Genomic DNA, 17,786 nt, shown 5'->3' with positions numbered 1-17,786 from the left:
CATGCTCAAACATGGGTGTAGTTCACGGTATTGGTCACCAGTGATACTAATATCTATATCGATATATCAGTTATGGCCGATATCAATACGAATTATCTGATACGGCTGATCCAATACTAATACCTAAAACCTTGTGCTCAACTGTGATCGAAAATGAGCTGGGATAGGCCAGGCTTAGCCTCAATTTGGACAAAAATTAAGTATCAATTTTCGAACCCAATCCTGGCCCACTTGCATCCTATACAATGGATAGTTGATATCGTCAAACTCATTAAAATTATGGGAAAAGGAAAAGGAAGTGCACGCTGTTAATGTGTACTTCTTTCTCACATGCTCTCTCCTAATTAAATATACTATTTTACTTCACTCTATTGGTTTGACGTCTATGATGACAATAGAAAAACAACATGTAGATCTCTCCCTAAAATAATTATTTTGTGGGGAGGGGGTGTTATGGGTTGGGGTGGATTTAAGCCAGAGAGCACAAATATAACAGGTCAGTAAAGGGCAATGAAGCACAAGCACAGATCCAAACCGAACCAGATCAAAACCATACTTCAGCTTAGCAGTTTGGTTCAATCTGGCCCAATACAAACCCGAAACTGATCCAACCCAACCACTTGACACCCTTAAAGCCAAAGATCAGAGATGAAGGTTCGTAAGATGAAGCCAGCAAAGCGTATTAGTCCATTACTTTCCCATATTGATGTCTCTTCCTTGTGGTATCAAAATTCTTAGGGGAAATATCATCCCCCTCCCATCCAAGTACGCATGAGTTACAAAACATCGGTCCTTGTGGTGAAATGTCAGACCGTGGGTGCTTCTCGGGTGCTGCAATCACACAACAGCAACAGTCCCTGCCATGAGCCCTGATACGGTTGCATCTGATGGGAAAATCTACCATGAGCATTAGCCTTAACGAGCCCAAGGTTGCTTGGAAAATCTCAGCATTTTAATGGTCCATAATATCAAACCCTACCCCAAGTTTTGAATAATGATAATGCCCCCCATACTTTTGAAAGATTCTATCCACCGTACCCCAAGTGGCTTACGGTGTTATCCCTTCTTATTTTTTCTTCTTCTTCTTCTTCTGTAGAGTTTTGGTTTGGGAACGGATGAGGATCGGTGCAACTGTGTTGAGTCGTCTATCATTCGGCGGAGCATGATGCAATGGAGCTTCTGGGACTGGATATTACCCATCTCTTTCTCCATACGAAACTGAAACCCAAGCCCTCATCTCCATCTCCAATCTTCTTCTCGCCTTCTTCTTCTTCTTCTTCTTCTCCAAACACCCTAACCGAACCCATCTCTCCTCTGAACTTCAAAATCCATCTCTCTTTTCCTTTCATTAACCAAATTTATCATCGCCGTGACCCACTCCCTTTCCAAAACCCCAAAAAACGATACCCAAAATTCTGGAATCCAAAATTTGTAGATTTTGGGTGATTCCAGATAGAAGCCAAGATATTGATCTGATGCCCAAAAAACTAAGGTCGAAGGTTACCTAGGAGATGCTCTTTGACGTCCCAAAAGTTGGGGCTAAACAGGTTACAAAATCAGATTTAATTAACAAATCAAACCAGGCTGAAATAGATAGAAAAATAGAGCATCCGCTGGTACTACCAGTATGTAAATTTGACAGAACTAGGATTTGAACTCAGGATTCAAGAGATTTACTTTAATACACTCAAAGAGACTTGGATGAGCTTAACAATCCCATCGAGTGGAGATAATATATCAAGGGATAAATTCTAAAAATTTCAAGTTAAACAGATCAATATATTCTAAGATATGTCAATTCTTGATATAGGGATAAGATATAGAGATTTATCAGCAAAGACCAAACCTAATCTCAGACCAGCCTCCAACTACTGTCGAGTAGCCCTTCTAGTTTGATCTCCAAAATATCAGCAACAGTTGATACTCAGATGGGGATATTGACTGGACTACGATTTCAGCAATAAAACCCCTAGAACCAGATCGCATGCACTATTCTGTAGTTCCTCCGATCAGCAATCCGAGCAATATTTTCTCAACAGCTTTCTAACAATTGAATACGTTGTGAAGGATGTCTTGAACAAAATGGGATCAAACAACATTTTATGTGAAGGAAATGTTATGCATCCACAAGCTGATTTGCGATCAGGATTCCTTCTAAACACTAGTTTCATTGGCCTTGAGAAGGCTGATGTTTTCCTTTAGGTTGGCACCCAGGTATTGTTTGGAATTCTTAATTTGGTCATCTAGTAGAGGTTTTTATACATACATACATACATACATACATAAGAGTATCTGGAAATATTGTTTTTTCTACTTAGATGTATCCAAAATGTCATGTTTTTTCAAATTACTTGTATGTGGCATTACTAGATAGATAGGAGAATAGAGATTTTTTTTTGTCTATCATTTTATATTTACATTTAATTCAGTCAAGCCTGACAGGGGAGGTTTTATAGAACTTCGGGATTTCCTTGAATGTTGTCTGCACTGAATAGCCTAGATTTACAGAATATGGCACAACTTGATCTAATTGAGCTGCACTCTTAATCCATAAGATTTTCCTTGTCATCTTCCCATAATGGATAGAAGAACTCAAGCTAACTCTACTCAACTAAACCTTGTCCCAAGTAACTGGGGTTGGCTATTTAAAGCCATAACAGCTCTTAACACGGTAGCACTCACTGCTTCAACAAACTATTTAGATGCAATAGCATATGTAGCTACTGTTTTCGTCTCAGTCTTGTCGAAATCAGCAAAATTTCGACGAGTTTTTGAACTATGGTTTACCTCCACTTGCTCCATATATGCTTTTCATTTCTGCAACTACGAGAATACTGTACAACTTTGGTTGGAGGGGTTTCTATCAAAACCAAGTCGAGAAATGTCTTTCTCGGTTGAGATGAGGTATTATATAGGCCTAGTTCAAGGTGGTTCAACCATGTTTCGATCGAAACATGGTCGAGACTGTCAAAACTGTCGATACCGAGTCAAAACCATGTAGATTTTAAAATACCCCTCCATCTCTTCTCGGAAACCTGCGAAACCGAGATATCTCAGGTTTTGACTGAGTTTTCTTTCCATGGTGGAGATAGGTCCTAACTGTGACAGATGGCAAATCCAAGGAGTGGCTTTCCCATCCAATGGTTGCTCGACTAAAGGAACCCTCTATGCAGCTCAAAAAGGGCAAACCAAGACCATCCAGAAAGCTTTCGGGACAGGACTTTATAATGGAATTTTATTGATGTAGGCCGGTATTTTCTGTTTCTTTCTAAGGTTTAATCAAAAGGAAGGAAAAAGAGTTGTGGAAGCTGACATTTAGCTCTGTTTGGTTGCAAGGGGAATTAAAGGGAAGGGAAGAGAAAATTTTCAAACCTAAAAAAGAAACTTTTGTAATCATTACCTCATGTGATTGTATAAACTAATTAAATTTCTTACCGTATCTAGTAAAGATACATTTTACATGTAATATTTATTTTACATTTTAAACCAAAGGGAAATGGATGCAAAGTAAAGTGAAATTTAATAACCAAATATAGAATGATTTGGAGTTAGATATATTGTCACATGGTGTCACATGGGGTAATGATTAAAAAAGTTCTTTTTTTAAGTATGAAAATTTCACTTCCCTTCCCTTTAATTCCCCTTGCAACCAAACGGAGCCATAGGGAAAAATTTAAAGGACATTATTCATTATACTAAACTACTAAAGTATACCAACGACGTCAAAGGTTGTTCCTCTGATATCACACTTGATAGGCAAAGACATACAGGTCTTTTACATAATGTCCAAACAAGTTCATTGGCACTGCAGTACACCACATCAAATATAAGTAAATCTATACATTTAGGCTATTTTATGCATTATCAGAATAGATTTTGGGTCAAAACACATTCTGAAGTGAGAAAAAAGAGAAAAATTGGATTTCAGAATGCATTCTAGACCCATTACGTGTTCCGAGAATGCATACCAAATACAACCCTAGATTTTAAAGCATTTATTGCAAAATTGAAATGAATATATACAATTTGTACCAATAGGTGAAAAGATCAGGGAAGGTTAAATTCACAAGGCTCAGGCAAGTAAAAACAAAGATCAACAAATTCACCAGTAAGAATGATTCACAAAGGTTTCATTACCTACATTTTGGGGGTGATGGGCTCACAGAATACAATACTAGTCACAAAGGTTTCATTACCTACCTTTGGGGGTGATGGGCTCAACAATACTAACATTACAAAATCAAGGGCAATGCTACTAATTTGGCATAGAAACTTGCCCTTTACTGATAGGACAGTAAGAAAAAGAAATGATGTGGATAGTATAGTTTGATAAGAATCAAGAAATAAGGGATAGAATTCAAACAAAGATTGAAAAGAAAGATTAAGCCCATTAAGAATAACAAATTTCAGACTTGCAAGTTTTTGAAAAGTGGAAGGGGTATCTCTAGACCAGCACTAAGTTTCTACAATATGAAAGCATGATGAGGCACTTTTGACTATAAGGATACCTAGGAATTCAAAGTATTCTGGTACCTTAGTGTTAAGATAAGAATCCATGAAGAGATGCAATTGCATTCTCAGTTGTACATTTCACTAATCCGTGTAGTATGATATATACATGTAAAGAGAGTAATCTGTTCCTAAAACTATTCCTATATACATGGAAATAAATCCTAAGAGATAAATATAAGAATTAGAAAGATAATTACAAGGAGGATTACACGGTTGGAGATAAGGGTCATGAGGTGTCATGCTAAGACTTAGCTCCTAGATTCCATTCCATTCTTTGGGTAGATTAAAAAACAAAAAGGACTACACCAAGCACTTAAATAAAACATTCTCTTTGACCCTGGTCTCATTCATAAACAATAAATTAAGGGAAAAAGATTTCCACGACGTCGTAGTGGGGACTCCTTTTGATTCCTTCTCACATAATGAGTGGTGGGATTCATACTAATTCTCTTAACACTAAGGTACCAGAACTAATTCTCTTACGAATCCCACCGCTCATTTATGAATCGGATATGGGGATTATCTATTAAAAAATCTAAAGTAAAAAATGTAAGAGAATAAAAGACTAAGAAGAGTAGAAGAAAGGGTAATTACTGAACTCTCAAGTCTCAACCCTAACCCTCATCATAAAAATGGTAAATATGTAAACGGATAGTCGAAAAATCGTATTCGGTCTGTGTTCATATCCATTTAGCAGAACCTGTATTCAAAATATCACTATCCGAAAATTATCCGAACTGTCCGAAAATCAATAGGATATTATCCAAATCCGTCCGAATATAATCGGATACGAATATGATAATGCCACTATCCGACCGAATATGATCCGTTTACATCCCTAGACAAAATATGGATCCCATTCTGAATGATTCATCTCTCCGTCCTTTCATTAGTGCACTTTCCCGCTCTGGCGTTGTAGAAACCTTTCTACCCATAAAAATAAAGAAAAGCAGAGGAATAATTTCAGTAAGCAACTTGCTTATTAAGCTTCCTTTGATGGGCAATTTTTTAATTGAAAGGATCAAAACTTTTGACTGCATTTACTACATGATCCCTTATCTTAGAGATGGAGCCAACCGGCACTGTTATGCCCCCACATTGCCAGTATAACAGAGGCTAATTAAGATGCCAAGTTATCCAAAACAATTCAAAGTTTTCATGAATAAAAGGTATTCACTTCTTACCATTCTCTTTTACCATGCGAGTTGTAGAGGGCCACTGAATTGTGAACCAAGTCTCAATCCTTTTCAAGATTCATTTAACATCTAGAATGTGATGAGCCAAGCACAAATATGTCAGCAACTTGGGCTCATTAGCATGTTTGAAAGGTCATTATTGGTTTATTGAGCTTAATGAAGAGTTAAATGGTATTAGTGATGGTGGTTAAGTTATTGATCAATGGCCATGAGCCAACCAAACTAGTACTTGTCGCCGGTGATTAGATTCTAGTGAATTATGGATTAGTTGATAGTTAGGTAGTTAATGGGTCGATTCAGAAGTCATATATGAGATTAAGAGTCACAATCTTTGGTGATATATAACTGATCTATGATAAGTCAGCTATATCATAATGGGTGTCAAAAGATAAAATTAGATTTGTTTTGCATGAGTGCATTGTGTGCCCTGATCGTGAGCTATAGTGAGTGTATTTAAAGTAGGAGGACAGAGGTCTAAATAATGCATCCAACGAGAAATATTAATAATTTAATGCAATTTAAAATAGTTTTAGAATGCAAGCACTGTGGGACACATTTTTTTCTACTTCAAATTTAATGTGTACCCTTTTGGGTAATCAGTTAATAATTAATTTAATGTCTAGCAATAGGCCTTAATCTAGTCACCTATGCGCAAGATAAACAATATGTATTCTATCAGGTTCCTTAAGTATATTTCTTTTGTGTTCTCATAAAAAAAAAAATAAAAAATTAAGTGCAATTATATTGAATTATTAATGGAAAGGACTTGGTAGTACCCAATTGTTAATGTAAAATGGATATAAAAATATTGGGGAAAGAACACAGCCTTATTTTACCACTTTGTGTTTTTATTGAAGAATAAAGTTTACCTTTCCGGTGGAAATGTGGGTGCTAAAGCCTCCTTTTCAAAATGTGGGTGCGGGTTTTGTCCCAAACACATGACCCGGTCCTCGGGGCATGGGACAGGTCAAGGAGGTCGAACGACTTTGGGTCATGGTCGGATGATGACTAATTGGGGATGGTGGTGGTGTCCATTTTTTTCCAACGACTTACCGAGACGGTATGGTCAGACAAAGAATGTGAAAAGGTTCAGTCCAAGCAACGTAGAGTGAAGAAAAAGGGTGAGGTGGACTTCATGGACATAAACGGTCTGTCCAATGAAAGTCCGTTTTTTTTGAAATACAAAAAGAATTAAAAAGATCGCTCCCCGGTTGGTTATTGATCTTTTGATTGAGGGTGCTCTAGTCTAGTCTAGGGAGAGATAGATTATGATTTGAATACTGTGGGGGTCACTGTTTGTAAGACTTTTACAAATACAGAGAAAGTATAAAGTATCAGGATCAGTATCCCCTCGGATGGAGCCGAATCAGATGGATGATTTTGGCCACATTTTTTACGAACCAGCACAGCAGTCCAGCCGCACGAGGCGGTTGGGGTGGGAGGGTTGGTTGGTATATAAATAAGGCATCACCTCTCATATTTGATTCAACAGCTCAGGTGGGATTTCTTTCTCTCTTTTCTAGCAAAGGTGGTTGGCTACTTCAGATAAACATAGCAGTGTTGCCGTGTTGGGGGGACATTGTTAGTTTGAAGTTTTTAAGTTTTTAAGTTTATAAGTTTTTAATTAAAAGCTAAGCTAGCTAGCTGAGTTCATCTATAGCTAGATGGATGGATGCTTTTGCCCACATTTTTTTTATCAACCAGCCCAGCCGCATGAGGCGGCTGGGGGGGGGGCCCCGCGGGGGTGGGGGGGGGGGGTTGGGTTGGTTGGTATATAAATAAGGCATCACTTCTCTTATTTCATTCAACAGCTCAGGCGGATTTCTTTCTCTCTTTTCTAGCTAGGAAAGACGGCTGCTGGCTACTTCATTCAGATAAACAAAGCAGTGTTGGGGGGAGGGACATTGTTAATTAGTTTGAAGTTTTTAAGTTCTTAATTAAAAGCTGAGTTCATCTATCTATAGTTTTTGGTTTGAGATGGAAAAGCAAAGATTGATGATGAGTTCTCAATGCTTGTGTGGTCTGTTCCATAAAGCAAAGCCATATTTGGGTGTGCTACTATTGCAGTTTGGGATTGCAGGGCTGGATACCATTGTGAAGATTGCTATGGATCAGGGGATGAGCCATTACTCCCTTGTTGTCTACCGTCATGCCATTGCAGCTGCTCTCATCTTCCCCTTTGCTAGCATCTTAGAGAGGTTTGTGTCTGTGTGTGTTTGTGTCCACTATTTGAAACAGTTTTTCTTAGCTTTGGTTGGTTCTGTTTCTAAAGAACTAATTCTTTCTGGAAGTCTTAATTAATTTCTATTGGTTGGCTAAGAATTTAAACTTATATTAGATAGATAGATAGATAGATTTGAAGGGTTTGCTAACCTCACAATTCTCTAATTTAGAGATGTAAGTAAAACAGAGGAACTGTTTAATAACCTCTCTCTGTCTCTATGGTGTTAGGCTGATTGGCTCAAGATCACTCAGATTAGCTCCTGATTAAATGTGTTTTATTGAGTTTTGAGTATGCATAAAACTTATAACCTGTATTAGTATTAATGCAGCAGCAGAATGACTTAAAACTTCTTTGTTTCATGTTTCATCAGGAAGGTGAGGCCGCGGATGACACTATCCATCTTCATCAAGATCATATTTCTCGGATTGTTAGAGTAATTAATCCACTATTTCTTTTTAATCCTATTACATTGACTTGACTGGAATCTTATATTATTGGATACATAGTCAGTCTCTCTAGCTTATGAGCTAAAAAGAAAACAATATATCTAACACACACACACACACAGTGAACTAAACTATTTTTTAACTTGATCTCTCTGTGCAGACCAGTACTTGACCAGAACATATACTTTGCTGGAATGCAGTATACCACAGTCACATTCACCACAGCCATGACCAATATGATTCCTGCCTTGACCTTTGTTATGGCTTTCCTACTTAAGTAATTCCTCCATCTCTTTAACAACAACATTATTTTATTTTTTTGTCACTTTTTAGTTTCTTTGCTTCTCTCCTACCTCTTCACAAAGCTTAACTTCCATGATTTTCAAAAGTGGCTAACTTGAGTTGTGTTGGTGGTGAGTGATTTGAAGGATGGAGAAAGTGAATCTTAGAAAATCAAGAAGCATAGCTAAGGTGGCTGGAACTATAGTCACACTTGGGGGAGCAATGCTAATGACCTTTCTTCAAGGTCCCTCCATAGAATTGCCATGGACCAAAGGAGGAGCAGGAACCCAATTAGCTATAACAGAAGCCAGTATCCAACAACAACCTCTTAAAGGAGCTCTTATGATCACAGTAGGCTGCATCTGTGCTGCTGGATTTATCATTCTCCAGGTAAGCGCCCCGCATATCAATAACTACTTTAATTAAATCAAGGCCAAATGTTTTCTGTACATGTGGGTGGGCAAAATGACCACCCTGTCGCCTTGAATGGCAGGCCCATGTGTCGGCGCATGTTACACGACACACAGAACATCAGTCCATTAAATTAATTAATAGCTAGGATCGAGATGAGTAGTGATGAACTGAAGATCGATAAAGAATCTTGTAAATAAAAAAGTAAAAGTTTCAGTTTTTTTTTTTTTTTTTTAAAAAATTTCTTGTGCTCTGTACCAGGCAATCACATTAAAGTCATATCCAGCTGAGCTCTCTCTCACTGTTTGGATATGTTTGATGGGCACGATCCAGGGCGCCTTGGTTGCGCTTGCATTTGAACACGGCAACCCTTCTATCTGGTCTCTTCAAAGGGACATGAAACTTGTGGCTGTCCTCTACAGTGTAAGTCGATCATGACTATTCTTTCTCTTTAATTAATTAATTATTAATTAAGGGTTTGTTTGTTTTGGTTTAACTTTAATCTATGTATGGAGGATCTGGAGCTTAATGTTGATGATTGAGAATTCACTCAAATGCTTTGCAGGGAATAGTGTCTTCTGGGATAGCTTATTCTCTTCAAGGACTGATAATGAGGGCGAAAGGACCAGTTTTTATCACATCTTTTAATCCCCTAAGCATGGTTATTGTTGCTGTACTCAGTACTTTCATTTTAGGAGAAGTGCTAACTGTAGGGCGGTATGAATCAAAACCCTTTCACCATGATCGAATAACCATTTTTTTTTTTTTTTGGGGGGCGCTGTTCTCTGTGCTGCTTCGCCCAGGCACATGGGAGTGGATGCAATGATCACCCTGCCCTCTGAGTGGTAGGCCCATGTGTCTGGGCACAGCCTGCGCTGACATAAAGAACATTCTCTCTTCTTTAAAATATCATTCAGCTAATTAAAGATTTACAATTTTGCAGCATAGTTGGGGCAATAGTCATAGCCATTGGATTGTATCTTGTGGTGTGGGGTAAGTACAAAGATCAGTATTCTTCATCAGTAGTACAAGCTGAACTGCCAACCACGGCGATTGCGAGTAACGGAGACAAGAAGAATAATGACAATGAATTAGCCACCATTGTTTTGGCCAAATCAGAAGTGACTACAACAACAACAACCCAGGAGCCCTCTTCAACAGATAACGGAGAGAAGAAGAATAATGACAATGAATAAGCCACCATTGTTTTGGCCAAAACAGGAGTGACTACAACAACCCAGGCACCCTCTTCAACAGGAGGAGATTGATTTTAAGCTCTAGAGGTAACTTTGATTGTAGTACCCGGGAAAAGTTTAAAATTTTGTTTGGAATTCTCAGAAAGAAGGTTTCTTTATTTAAGTTCTATTTAGTCCATGGAGCCTTCAACATTATTGTTGTTAAGCATCACAAATATTGTTCCTTGTATGTAATTGTAACCTGCAATTGAATAATATAAAGCAAATTTAACGGATGATTGGCTCTTTGTAGTGTGTACCACGGATCCAATGATACTAATATCTATACCGATATATCGGTTATGGCCAATATCAATACGAACCTTCTAATACGGCTGATCCAATACTAATACCTAAAACCTTGCGCTCAACTGTGATCCAAAATGAGCTGGGCTAGGCCAGGCTTAACCTCAATTTGGACAAAAATGAACTATCAATTTTCGAACCCAATCTTGACCCACTTGCATCCTATACAATGGATAGTTGATATCATGTGGAACTCATTAAAATTATGGGAAAAGGAAAAGGAAGTGCATGTTGTTAATGTATACTTCTTTCTCACATTCTCTCTCCTAATTAAATATATTATGTTACTTTACGCTGTTGGCTTGACGTCTATGATGACTATAGAAAGATAACGTGTAGATTTCTTCCAAAAATAATTATTTTGAGGCTGGGGAGAAGGTGTTATGGGTTGGGGTGGATTAAAGCCAAAGAGGCATCCATGGTGGCATGGAATACAAGCAAAACAGGTCGGTAAAGGGCAATGAAGCACAAGCACACATCCAAACCGAACCAGATCAAAACCATACTTCAGCTTAACACTTTGGTTCAAACTAGTCCAATACAAAACTGAAACTGATCGAACCCGACCACTTTACACCCGTAAAGCCAAAAGCTCAGGGGATTGTTTTGTCTACTGATGTGACACTTCAAAATCACACCCTTTTGTTATCTAAAGTCTCACCAAATTGATGAATCTTTGGTTCCTATTCACAGGAAAAATAACTTTACCTTAACATTTTTATCTCAAAAAAATCCTACTAATACGTAGGTCCCAAACTTCCCAACAATCCCACCCGGGAATCGTTATCCTCTCTTGTTACAATACGGTGTTGTAATGCATCGTGCGGCGCTATGGAGACCATGTGGCACAGTGGGCCCCACATGGTGCACATGGCCTCTGCAACTACCACACGATACGTTACAGCACTGTGCATAAAAATTCCCCACCCAACCTTTCCCTCAAACAAATACAACACTATGCCAACCCATCAAAAAAGACGCAAGAAAAGCTAGAGGGAGATGTAATAAATATAGTCCACTGGCTCAAAACATCTTCTTCCTAAAACAAATATGAGAAGCTATCGAGGACGAGGCATGTAAGGCCAGAGGAGGTGTACGGAATCTCCCTAAAACAAAGTACGAAATCATGGAGTGGGAAACCATCAAAAAGAAAGTCTGACATAGGGAGAACGATTATTATAATTTGGGAAATTTACACATACCACCCCTGAGGTTTGTCGAAAGGATATTTTCACCCCCCAGTTTTGGAAAATTCTACGTACCCCCCTGAGGTTTGCAAACGGTAACAAATAGGCCCATTCCGTCAGTTCATGACTAACACTGTTAAAAATTAGACTTGAACTGACGGAATTGCCCTTACAAGAAAAAAAAAACCTGCAACTCATCTTCTCCAATCGATTTTGGGGAAGATGAGTTGCAGGTTTCAAAACCCTTTTGTAAGTACCGTGGTCCTTAGGGCGAGGGTTCCTCAGCCTCTTGGCGACAAGGATTGACTTCGATGAATAACGGCGTATCGTTCCGATATATCATCATGGGGATTAGGATCATGCTTTATAAAGAAATGGAGTCGCCACCTAGGATTAGGGCCTAGGACCCAATGGATGTAGCCTCATCCGGGGTTAGCGGAAAGGGCTACGTGATTCCATATGGTCTGGTCAGAGATTCAGGGTAAGTAGTCAGGTTACGAGGGTGGGAAGGTGTTAGGCACCCACCTCGCCCGGATAAATCGGTCTTTTTACTAGATGCTGATTTTCAAATATTCTCCCTTGATAATATATCCTATACTAACATGTAAGGCTAAGATATGATGCACTAATCTTGACAAAGAAAGAAAAAATCATTTATTATGTACACTAAACGGGTTGCTTTAATTGTCTACATTATGCCAAAAATAATGAGAGGGAAAGAGACAGATACCTGTCTAGAAATGCAAGAAATAAATGAAAGTGCACCGAGGGTGAAATATGTGATGTCCCACGGCTCAGGTGGAGACGGACGATCGGCTTGTCTCTCTCTTGTCAGACAGAATGAGGCTATACGAGATGAGTTTTGTCACTCAGACTTCGGGCAGAGTAACAGCTATATAAGAGATTTTCGTTATCTATATACAGACAGAATAACGGCTGTGAAGAGGGTTTTTTGTTATCCGTACAATGACGACATAACAATACCTAAGAGCAGAATCGCTCTATGTTTGGATGGGTAACCGAAGGATCTACCCAGGTCGAAGAACTCCACTTACCACTACAAGAAAAGGCGTCTTTTACGGCGTTTTTTAAGTGTCGCCGTAGCTAAAAAAAACGCCGCTATATGATTCAGCGGCGTTTGTAATAAACGCCGCACATATGTCGTCAAATGTACCGCCGAAAATATATCACGGCGTTTATGCCATATGCCCGTGTAAGTATACTTTCACCGGTGTTTGTTAACAAATGTCGCCATATATACTTTATAACGGCATTTTTTGAAATGTCGCTATATGTTGGTAAGCATTGTTATACTTATGATTTATTTGCGGCATGTTTACTTAAATGCCGATAAAATATCCTATAGCGGCATTTCTTAAACGCCGGTAAAATATACACACTTAGCGGCATTTAGTAAGAAACGCCGCTACATATAGTATTTTTAAAAAAAAAATTTATTTACCTAATCCTTTAACCTGTTATTTTTGTGGTGCAAATCCTTTAACCTGTTCTGTTATCTTATCCTTTAACCTATTGATGTGAAGAGACATAAGACTTCCACACACAAAAAAAAAAAAAAGAGAACATTCATCCCTAAAAACAATGAAATAATGACAGGATCCAAAATAGTTTAAGTTTACCTGTACAAATGACCGTTTGAAACTTAATTACATTTAGTCTACCTTACCCCAAAGGACACTTGCAACCTATGACAAATTATTAAAATTCAAAAACAAAATAAACAATGTATGTACTTTGCTCTATGTCTTCAATCAATGAACACCTTAGACAAGGAGTGTTTTAAATCATCAAACAACTCCAGTAAACACACAAAATTTAGCAATAACTCATTGACATTAGTATTCAAATGGACGTTACCTGTAGCAATATAACCATGTACCAATCTTTATTAACTTGATCATGTCGAAAAAGTGTCTGGTTTGAAATCAAACTTGCAATAGGCAATACCTATAGCAATATAACCATGTACCAATTTTATTAGATCATATCAGCATGAAGTATCATAGAGAACAAAGAAGAAGAATCTACAATGATCGATACATCATCTCTATGTCACTGTATAGTTCAATCATATCTTCTAATGATATCCCCAAAAGAACAAACTAAGAAAGAACTACTGCAGACACATTTTTGCTAACTTTCACTTAAGAAACATGGCCAGATTTTCAGTACATCATCTATATCCAATTTCAACCAAAGACCATGCCTAAACTACCATGAAAAAAATAATGCTAACAGTTATATCTTTAAGGTTGAAAATAGAGTTCCAAAAATACCCAAGTTTGAAAAGAGAACAAAGGAAGTCCTAAACCAAATGGAGTAGGTTCCCTACTTGAGTTAGAAAAAGATAATAAAGGCAAAGAACCCAGAAAACTACTACTCCCTTGGCTGAAAATGCTTGTTGTTTTTCTATTCTCCTTCTCTGACCTTCCTCTCTCTTGTCTCATATAACTCTGCAGCAATGTACATTGACCTAACAAGGGAAACATATAGACACATTTATTCGAAAGTGAAGAAAATAAATACAAAGCAACAATTAAAAATAAATAATGTGGAGAAGGAAGCCGTGTTTTTTACAAAATTTGTTCCATGAAACAACTTCTTCACAACTGAACTACCATGCAAAGTTCCACACCACACCACAACACCTATCTTTGCTTATTTTCGGAGTTTCTAGGACATTATAAAAAATAAATTAAAAAATTAAAAAAAAAACAGCATGTATGAATCAAACAAATTTCCATGTACCCTAGAGTTGCATTGGGGAGCCAATAGCAATGGGGAGTGCAGTATACAAAATGGGAATTAGAATGAAAGGAAGAGTAATGTAAGTACCGTGGTCCTCGGGACGAGGGTTCCGATATATCATCATGGGGATTGGGATCATGCTTTATAAAAAAATGGAGTCGCCACCTAGGATTAGGGCCTAGGACCCAATGGGTGTAGCCCCATCCGGGGTTAGCGGAAAGGGCTACGTGATTCCATATGGTCTGGTCAGAGATTCAGCGTAAGTAGTCAGGTTACGAGGGTGGGAAGGTGTTAGGCACCCACCTCGCCCGGATAAATCGGTCTTTCTACTAGATGCTGGTTTTTGAATATTCTCCCTTGATAATATATCTTATACTAACATGTAAGGCTAAATTATGATACACTAATCTTGACAAAGGAAGAGAAAATCATTTATTATGTACACTAAACGAGTTGCTTTAATTGTCTACATTATGCCAAAAATAATGAAAGGGAAAGAGACAGATACCTGTCTAGAAATGCAAGAAATAAATGAAAGCGCACCGAGGGCGAAATATGTGAGGTCCCACGGCTCAGGTGGAGACGGACGATTGGCTTGTCTCTCTCTTGTAGAACAGAATGAGGCTATACGAGATGAGTTTTGTCACTCAGACTTCAGACAGAGTAACGGCTATATAAGAGATTCTCGTTATCTGTATACAGACAGAATAACGGCTATAAAGGGGGTTTTTCGTTATCCGTACACTGACGGGATAACAATACCCAAGAGCAGAATCGCTCTATGCTTGGATGGGTAACCGAAGGATCTACCCACGTCGAAGAACTCCACTCACTCACATACTCACGAGAAAAAGACGAAGGAAAAGAGGGCGAAAAGGGGGTAAAACAAGCCCTGGAGGGTCTCCTTACCCGAGAAAAGGTTGAGAAATGAGGGGGGGAGACCCTCCTATTTATAGGGAGGGGTCCCCTCTCTCTCCTGGCCAGATAAGTCCTCCACGGCACCGTGGGGGATTTTTCCACGGCACCGTGGGTGACGTCAGTAGGCTGATGTCACACCCCCTCATGGTGCCGTGGAAATCCGGTACACATCCCCACGGTGCCGTGGGAACGCAGTGCCATTTTTCCTTTTTTTTTTTTGGGTTTTTGGCTCCCTTCTGACTCTTCAGGAAATTTTCTGTCGGGGGGCTCCGCTGTGGTGGGGGAGGGTGAGCAATACCTCCTTCAGCATTTGATAAAAGGATCTTATAAGTCATTTTAGGGATGTTAGGGTGATTTGGTTTAGATGTAGGGACAAAAGTCCTTCTTGAGAGAGATACCGATGTTTGTCCGTGTCCTGTTGTCATCATCGCCGGGGGTGACAAAATTCAGTGTCTACAAGTAATTATTGAGAAAGAACCAAGAACAACTCTATGCCATTAAGTGAAGTTTGCTACACGGAAAGCTACTCATTTAAAAACATCTAGACTAATTTACAAAAGAAGAAAAGACTATCCATTACCTCATCAACATCTCCATCGTCACTATAAGAATAATAAGTTAGTAGGCCAAGAGAAAAGTATGAAGTCAAATTCAGATTACCGTAGATGTTGGAGCATAGGACATCATGTTTTCATCCCCAAGAAACTACATAGATGGTGTCCAATCATTACTCTTGTAACAGGAGGTGGGGGAGCAATCATCTATGCTGGAGATCTCAAATGGGTAGTTGAAGGTGGTGTTGGTGAGAAAGAGGAGGATTCTCAGCAGAAGTACGTAGTTATAATGCTACTGATCATCTGGGATTATGAAGATTAAGAATATGCTAGGGCTGAACAGAAGAGATTGTTTGGGATTACACCATTATCAGTTCTAACTACTCCAGTCACTCTCAATGTCTAGACTGAATTCTGAAGTGAATAATTTTCCAATCATTGACTGCATTAGACAGCTGGGTATAAAAAAGAAAAAATCCCAAACAATGGACCACCCATCGAAGTGGGTCAATATGTGGCTATTAAGTACACTTTAATAGCCAATGTTAGTTAAGTGCGTTACCCAAAAAAAAGTTTAGTGCCGTCTCTTATCTAAATAGAACTACACTGGTTTCGTTAGAGTATGTAGAACCTATGAAATCTGCCGTTGGGTATCTCCTTAAAGAGAGAAGTTGTGGCAGAGCCGGTCAATGCCATACTATTGTCAATGAATCCCAACATGAAAGACTCACTAAAGCACAATAAAACTGATACCTCAGGAAGAGACAATACAATAGTGCAACACTGCAACCATTAAATTCAGAACAACAATAAAATAAAATAACCCAGGTAGTGTTCTAATCTATTAAACTGTCACAACTCACAAGCAATACAAGAGCTGAAAAGAGAAGATATACAAGGGGGTTTCGGCTATACCGTCTTGTATTAGCAACCGAGAAGTCAGAGAACCAAGCCTGTTAGAGTAGTAACAGCAGATCTACACTGCAAAAAAAATACAAAATAAAGAGATTTTTATATGAAAGTCGAACAGGGCTTTTACCAAAAAAAAAAAAAATAGAACAGGGAGAAGAAACGAAACTTCTGATTCACAGACCACGTTTCCCATCTTAGAGAACCAGATATAAATTAAATGCAAAATAGAATGAAATGAAAGAGATTCTTACAAGAATGTAATTGCTGCAAGAGAAAGTTGGCGAGGGAGGGATCCTTAAGCAAACTGCCGCTGCAATCGAACGAAAATGGAAAAGAAGAGGAGGAACCGAGTCGCGCTGCAACCGAACGAAGATGGAGAAGAAGAGGACGAACCGATTCGTTGCTGCTGCAACCAGAGATGGAGATGGAGAAGAAGGAGAAGAATAAGAAGACGATTGGGGTTTGGGGGAAGGCTGCGGCTGTGCTAGGGTTCGAATAAAATGGGAAATTGGGAAAAGAAGAAGTTAGCCAGCGACCAGTGCCAGGGTCGAACACCATCAGGTCCTCATCGGCAGTGTCTGATCCATCGTATCCTCCGCCTCTTCTCTCACCAGGTACGATTATTCTGCTTCAAATTTTTTTTTTTTAAATAGAAGGCATATCAGGCTGAAACAGGCCATGCTGAATTATCTGACAAAACACGGAATCATCACTTTGATCGATGTGCGATCGAAGGATAATATGACAGATGCTCTTATAAAGGGACTGAACAAAGATCGAACATTCAAAACTGCAGGAGAAATGAGATTAAAGACCTTTTAGGCAGGTCTTATT

The 17,786-nt window shown here is 38.7% G+C and overlaps 1 protein-coding gene across 1 annotated transcript; it reads left to right on the top strand.

Annotated features, from left to right (window-relative positions):
- The first annotated feature begins 7,706 nt into the window (after positions 1-7,706).
- LOC122650401 (WAT1-related protein At2g39510-like) lies at positions 7,707-10,267 on the top strand. Its single transcript, XM_043843818.1, has 7 exons — positions 7,707-7,906; positions 8,303-8,365; positions 8,539-8,655; positions 8,807-9,050; positions 9,333-9,494; positions 9,637-9,788; positions 10,015-10,267. The coding sequence occupies exons 1-7, from the start codon at positions 7,707-7,709 to the stop codon at positions 10,265-10,267; spliced, it is 1,191 nt and encodes a 396-aa protein (XP_043699753.1).
- The last annotated feature ends 7,519 nt before the right edge of the window (positions 10,268-17,786 follow it).

The sequence above is a fragment of the Telopea speciosissima genome, chromosome 2 (assembly GCF_018873765.1).
Source record: "Telopea speciosissima isolate NSW1024214 ecotype Mountain lineage chromosome 2, Tspe_v1, whole genome shotgun sequence".
NCBI classification, from domain to species: domain Eukaryota; kingdom Viridiplantae; phylum Streptophyta; class Magnoliopsida; order Proteales; family Proteaceae; genus Telopea; species Telopea speciosissima.
The sequence above is the reverse complement of the archived record's forward strand: the minus strand, read 5'-3'. Positions and strand labels throughout refer to the sequence as shown.